We start from the raw sequence: 7,500 nt of genomic DNA on the forward strand, positions 1-7,500 counted from the left end.
TATCCTTGACCGCGTTCACGTACTACGCGTAACGGTGCGGTGCCCATTCCGGATCCAGTGCCAACCCCAACACACAAACACACACCCTCTGTCTGTTATTTGAGGTTAAGGAGTCGCTAGTGACACACAGAGCACAGACAGTGTTCCCTGCTCATCTCGTTCCATCACGTGTCTGTGTTGTTGTGTTTTGTTGCTCAGGATGGCCATTCACAATCGTGGTTCTTTAATGGTTTGTTGTTGAATGACGTGCGTTGGAGTTGACGAGCTCCTTCCATCTGAGGAACGCGCATACTCCCCTGTCTGCTTCTCGCGCGCGTAGTGTAGTGCCTCCAAAGGCCAATGTCAGCTGATGGTGGTGGTGGTGGTGGTGCTGTGGCGACTGCTGGCACGCTGGAAGGTCGCCAATGCCCCAAAGCCGATGCTCCATCACCGTCGATGTGTGTGAAATGGTGAACCCGGGAGTAGACGGTGCAACGGTAGAGCATCGCGATATGTAAACAAAAGCACCATTCGCGTCCGTTTCAGGCGCCGCAGTCATAGTAGGCACCCCGCCTCAGGGCAGCCACGGTGTGTTTCCCGGGAAACGGATAAACGACCGAGCACTCGAGCTGCTGGAATAGAAAAAATGAAGTGCTTTACGGTGGTACACGGTGACGGCCGACGTGGTGGTGGCCGTGGCAGCAGTCCACCGGTGAGCGACAGGATGCGTGAAAACGGCGATCAAAACAAAGCGAACGCGATGTGCAAGTGTTGCTCGGTTGCTTGTGTTGCAGTGAGCGAGGTCTAGTGTGCTGTGGAGGGTGGATGAAATGAAGTGTGAGAACGAGCGGTATCGTGAATACACTTAACGGAAACCCACGGTGTGTTTTTGTCCTTGTGTTCTGTTGTTCGCCCGTACCGCTAAGTGAAATGGATGCAATCGTAGCGATATTACCGGTACGACCGAGCAGGAAGCGAGTCTCACAGTGCAGAGCGAATCCCAACCCACGGCAGCGACATAATTGAATCATCGGCGAGAACGCGCGCGAAACTCGGGCACAAAGTCACGGAGAACTCGAGAAACGGAGCGCCATATTTCATCCGAAGTTTCACGCCGTGAAGGTTTGGCTGCTGTTCGACGACAATTCCAGCGCCCTCCAACCACGGAACTGCGTGGTGGTAGACTGCGGGGATGGTGGCAAAATATGAATTCCAACCCCATTCGCAACCAACCCTCGCCAGTGTCTGTGTTTGGGTGTGTGGTGGCCAAAATAATAGATCAGTGCAATTCGAATTAGCATAATAATTCAACGCTTTCCCAACCACTACCACCACCACCGCATCCGCATCGCGTCACAAACATCGAAGCAAACGGAGTGAAAATATTCATCAAAAGGGTTTTTCCCTTGTCCTCTGTCTGTGTTTTGTGTATGTGTGCGGCACACTAAAGGTAGACGGCGGGTGGGTGGTGGAGCACTGGTGTAGGCGTGTGTGATATATTGAGCCACATTAGCGTTAATGTTGCTGCCGCATCTTCGCATCAACCAACGACTGCTGTACGTGGTACGGCTGCTGCTACTTTGGACCGTGGACCTCAACCGCAGCCCACGTCCGTGATCGGAATCCACACCAGCTGGTCCACAGCTGGGCCACCGACTCACCGAAACACACACCGAACACCGGTGAAATCGAGGCGAAACGGTCATCGGGGTGCCCGTAACCATGAGTTGTTCCATCGTGGCCAAGTGGAAATTTATCGTCTGTGGATTAATTTTTGCGGCCCCGCTCATTGCGTCTTCCGGCGCGTCCCGGATGTTTGGTAAGTTACCCGCCAGTGCCAGTGCCAGTGCCGGTACCGGAGCCGGTGTACTGCTGCTACTGCTGCTGTAAACATCTGCTATCATCATCCCATCCCTAGTATCCTTCCGGACGAAAGTTTTCTTTCGCGTGGCACAACAAACCGGCTTTAAACCGGATTCCAGGGTAGCCTTAAAGGCTATACAGACCGGTCTAGGATTTCGAATGCCTCCCCCTAAGCCGGTCAATCGTAAAGTACACTCGACAGAAGACGAATCTACGATCCAATCCGTGGCACTTGAACCCCCATGGCAAGCATTTGTTCTCTCGTCCGCGAGAAGCTACAGATAAGACACTTGGAACACGAGATCCGTCCGGAGATCCGTAGGCTATCTCGTCGTCTCGGTCTTTTCTCGGTCTCTCGTTGGATTCAGAGTCCCCCTGGAGGGAGTGGTGGCCCTTTATTGGATTTTTATTAAACGTTCGCGTGGAACTTTGAAGCATCATCTCTGAGCTATTACCCCGTTACCATCTTAAAAACCGGGGGCGCGCGCGAGAGAGAGGTTAAGAGCGATGCGGTGATGATATCCACTTGAAGTCCACCAAGTAGGCCGCCATTGACACTGCGCTGTCACCATGGAACACGTCACCCCTCTTGACGAGGCTCGCTCTCTTTCTCTTTTTCCCGGGAAATAAGCAAAAGTGTAACCAAGTGTTATGGATCCAAGGAGCGCTTGAGTTTCCGGATTATAGAAGGGCATAACTCGGTCCTCGGCCTCAGGTGCAGGCTTCTCATCGTTTAATCTACCGTGGGAAGCCCCTCTCCACACGACATCACTCTGCTCAACTGAACGACGACGACGAGGACTGGTTCGTCAGGTTTTATGAGTTTTATCGATCACTAATTATCGATCAACGTGCTGCTCTTCTGGCAGCCTCTGGTCAAGGATATAGTACTGTGAAGAGGGGGAAGCTCTAGTTGAAATGATTTGAAAGTAAAATGAGAAGCGCCCTCGGGAGGGAACGACAATCGAGAACGAATCAACCTGACAGGCTGACTGACTGACTGGCTGGTAATGAATTCATTGGCCTCTTCCTTTGTGCACCCAGAGTGGCCACATCATTCTAAACGCACGCCCCTTGTGTGTGCTTTGTAGGTTGGAGGCAAACGCGATGGCAAAGGGGTGCTAGGAGACGGTGATTAGGCTTTGCCGATGGTTTACCGATTACTGCCTGCCGAGCTCAATGAACTGGATCAACATTGCAGAGCGTAGATTTGCATAGGCACCGTACCATAGCCGTCCTCTAGCGCTCCGGGGGAGCAGATTAATGTAATGAAAGAGATAAGCTCTTCGCCCAACCACGCATTCCGCGCTACCTCAATAGAGCTCGATAGAGAATAGACGTTGGAGGTTTTTTTTTACATAAATGAAGAGAATGAATCCTCCATCCTGATGGGTTTGTTTGCGCCAATCAAACATTCTGTAAAGCTTTCGCTAGCACGTAGCACGGCAGAACCTGAAAATTAAAGCAGGAAGATCCATTAAACTCCTATGAAAGCCATTTGTGGTTCACCCCGGCCATTATGTATTGGGAAATATTTATTCTTCTTCCAAGGCATTAAACTATCCTACTCCTCCATCGCTACTACGATTGAAACTGTCAATTGCCACGTCAGTACACGAATATCATGACAATCACAGCCTGTTTGGATTTGTAATATTCCACAATGCAAATGGCAGGAATTCTTCGTTTGTCCAGTGGTCAGATAAACTGTATTCCAGTGATAACTATACCCGATCAGTGTATGAGTGATCGCTGGCAGAGGGAGGGAAAGGATAATTATAACCAAACAAACTCACTACAACGTGTACATTGCCCAGTATTTTTAGTATTTGCTTTGCAACAACATAAACAGTCGATCGATGCGTTTACACTGAGGCGATTAAGCTTGTAATAGATCGAAAAAAATCGTTCACTCGCAAGGCAAACAACCAACGACACAAAACATGCAACTAACCGCCTGGAGCAAACAGATTAAAGCGTCAATTCCACTGACAACAACCAGATCCCATTGGCGTCTTCTTTTTCCGGGACGGGGAGTTGAATTGGATTTCCATTTTTAAGTAATTCAATTCGGCTCATCATCAGCGGTGAGAATCGGTCTTACAAACCTTCAATCCACTCACAACACCACAGAAATCAGCCTCTCCCTCTCGTCAACAATATGCTTACAGGGTGCGGTGCGATTGTTCCAACAGACCTCTCCTCTATTGCGCCCAACGTATGGCGTCACGCAAGCAATCCCACCCGCAAAGCGCATTTCCCGTAGCGTGGCACACAAACAGTTATATACAATTTGAATATCTCTTCCTTTTCCGCTCTTCCTCCCGGTGATGGTCTGGTTTGGTGGTCCAAACAAAACGGACGATCTCGATTGACTCTCGAGCGGTAGCGCCGAGCCGAGCTGAAATCAATTCGAAACGTTTCCTGGTTTCTGTTTGCCCCTGCCATTCGCTACCGACCGTGGCGTGGCACAGGTTCTGGTGTGTTTTGGCCCTGGCACAACGGTGCTGCTCGAAGAACGGATAGAAAGAGAGCAACACAGAGAGAGAGCGAGCGAGAGATGAAGCAAGCGAGCAAATGGAGGAACTCAAAAGCGATGTTCGAAAAGATGAAACACATCATCAAAATCCTGCACCACCCGCGGGACGATAAGGGGGTAGGAGGGACTCACAATGAAGGGGTGATACACCGAGCCCGGGGGGGGGAAGGCCGGTGGCCTGGGAACGATACATCCTTGTCAATATTAGCAATTTAAATACACATTTCCCGAACTGAAAGCTGAACTTGTGGCCACCCGTGGGACCGGAGAGGTTTGGGTGCTTGGGCGCTGCGTCTGCCGGGCCGATACGCAACGACAGCCACGACACGCGGCTACCGCCGTAAAAAGCCGGAACCCTTCGACAAGGACGGCCCTCTTCAACCAGAAACCCTATTTGTCCTTCCTTGCCCTTCCTTCATCTTCCACGTTCCTCAAGGGATGCGACCGGGGAGGGGGATTTGGGGTTCACCCTTCCATATCAACCCCCTTCCTTACCGGAAGGGGGGTGGAGGTGCGAAAGGGTGACCGGGAAAGTTTATTCCGGCCATTTGAACCGGTTAACGGGGATGGGATGGGAACCGCACCGCGTCGACAATTTATTCGGCGATACATTACAAATGATTGATTTCGGGTGGGTGGCAAAAGAGGAGGAGGATGTTCACCGTGGAACCGAAGTGGAAAAACATTTTTCGATGTCTGCGGCCCCCCGAAAACCGTGTGTTGCTCGTTTACACGCGCAGTTCGTTCGTCCTTCTCCACCCTCCCGCCCGCCCGGACAGCAAAACTCCGGAGCAAACAAATCACAACTGAATTAGAATGAATGGTGGAAGGTATTCCGGTTGAATTATGGTTCCCCCTCTCTCCGCGTCACTCCCCTTCCTCTTTTGCTTTTTCGTCCACGGCTTCACGACGCGCCTCCTTCGTGTTTGGGGTTCGTTTAAATCGAAACCACGGTGACACCGATCGACAACCGACCAAATGGTGTCCGACGACCACCGTTTGCCGGTTTTTCGCAAGATGGCGATCACGCGAAACACGCGACAACCGGCCTGACGATGTCGACACAAGACGCAATTCGATTCCGGGCTGTTTCGGTGTTAATTAAATTTGTTATTCTTCGTTACCTCGCCCCGGCAGGTTGCCAAGAGGCATTCGATGGTCTCTAGTCGATTGGAAAATCGGGTGGCTTTTGTGTGAATGATTGAGATTCCTCTACGGCGCCATTGTGCCAATGCTTGCGGCTAGCGAGCGCAGAATGAATAGTCTTTCATTTTTTACCCTAAACCGTGGTCCATCGACCGTTAAGCGGTGTCATCATTTACAGATGAATGCCTTTTAAGCACTGTTCGATCAGCTGTCATTTGCCACTGTCAGCTGCCGTGGTTTGATGTGTGATTAACAAGCCTCTTCAGCACTCACTTGGATGGGTGGTTCTGATTGACTGTCATTGGTGGGCTCTTGGCATTGGTACACTTGTTGGAGTTGAGACTTTTTAGATCCGTAGTTGTTTTGGAACAAGAAACTGTCCGTCTGGATCAGGCCGCAGTTTACAGCAACAACCAGTTCGCGGGGCCATTTCACCGCATAATTTGGAGCTGCATGGCTTTATTAAATTTCCTTTTTCCAGAGATCGTTGTCAAAGAGAGATAAAGGCAGTTCCAAAACTAGTCGCCGCGCCGCGAAAACGAAATTATGTAGCAAAGTTACCGATGATGGAGGCGCCCTTCGTAATGGAGGCGCCAGGTAGCACGTACAATTGCATAGTTTCAGGGATTTTTAATAGAAATTTTGATGAATAAAAAACCCACGGATATCAAACTCCATTGTTAAATAAAAATACGGGCTCGCCCCGCTGTATGGAAAAAAAATTATCAAACTACATTATGTGGTGAATGTTGAAATGTTGAAAAAATGTTTCTTAAACAGTACTGTCATTGCATCCTGATGCTTGGATTCACAGTTCTTGACACCTAGAACAAAAGGTTCATTTCATGACAATTTCATGGCTATTTTTTGTGCAGCAGCCATTTATGTCTGATAGTTCGAAACCAGTTCTTCATCTCCTTGTACAACGTTACAGCTTAATAATCCTGGACTCTTGCAGAATATGTATTGTGCTACATTCCAGCAATCGTGAAATCCACGTTGAAAATGAGCTAAGAAAGCTTTACTGGGCTGGTTCATCGTCGGTCACTCTCAAGACGATTCTCCAACGCAATCACTTACATAAACCAAATATTCCGGATCTGTGCCGTTCCTTTCCATTTATTAGAATCGACACATTTCTAACGACTTTTTGAAGCCGATCCGACGATTCGGATAAGTCCCAATCAGTTGCGACAGAGAGATGAATCCAATTAGTGAATCTTTCCGAGTTTCCAACAAAACGGTTGCGCCCAAAGGACACACCGGTGCCAGTTCCTTCTATTCCCCGAACAGCTAAACCCCATTTCCACTCTAAAAACACTCGCCAGCCAGCCAGCCAGCCAGCCAGCCAGTCGCGTTCAAGCACCGGTTCCACAAATTCTTCCTTCGGCTTCGGCTTATTCTATTCTCTTCTGACACAACAAAGAGGCCCATAACGCTCATCCATCGCCGTCACCACGCCGGTACACGCCATTTCGTCCGGACCGGAACGAGCGCAAAAGGCCGCAGCGCGGGCGCGTGTTGTTTCCCGGCGCCAAACAGCGCCGCCCGTAGCATCCGTTTACAGCAAACGAGGTAAGCACACCGCCCAACCGAACAACCACCCCCTGGCCTCCTCCCCCGGGGGGGTTGAAGTGCTAGAGTTAATTTTCGCACAATCGTAACGCGAGACTGAATCAATTTACATCCAACGGTCGCGTACCATCTCTGAGGACGGAGGCCCTGGATGGATGGATGGAGATGGTAGTCAGAAGGGGGGTAGACCGTCCCTTCATTGTCATTATCATGAATGCCCGTACCACGGTGGAGCGCCCTTTTGGGATCCGGGCTTTGTTACCAAATGACGAATGAAGGAAGGAAGGAAGGAAGGAAGGAAGGAAGGGGATGCCCATTGTGCCATTCCATGCGGCACCCCACCCCACTCCACCCATTTACACCTTCTTAATAATCCAATTAATGAAATGCGAATGGAG

At 50.1% G+C, this 7,500-nt stretch overlaps 1 protein-coding gene across 1 annotated transcript in view; it reads left to right on the top strand.

Moving 5' to 3' along the window:
- Window positions 1-1,611: 1,611 nt before the first annotated feature.
- LOC126580645 (tyrosine-protein phosphatase 99A-like) overlaps window positions 1,612-7,500 on the top strand; it is a 39,221-nt gene continuing 33,332 nt past the window's right edge. The window contains exon 1 of the mRNA XM_050243919.1: window positions 1,612-1,798. Within this exon, the coding sequence (XP_050099876.1) occupies window positions 1,702-1,798 (97 nt within the window). The 5' untranslated portion in view covers window positions 1,612-1,701. The remainder of the gene's footprint in view (window positions 1,799-7,500) is intronic.

This window comes from Anopheles aquasalis, chromosome 2 (assembly GCF_943734665.1).
Source record: "Anopheles aquasalis chromosome 2, idAnoAquaMG_Q_19, whole genome shotgun sequence".
NCBI lineage: Eukaryota > Metazoa > Arthropoda > Insecta > Diptera > Culicidae > Anopheles > Anopheles aquasalis.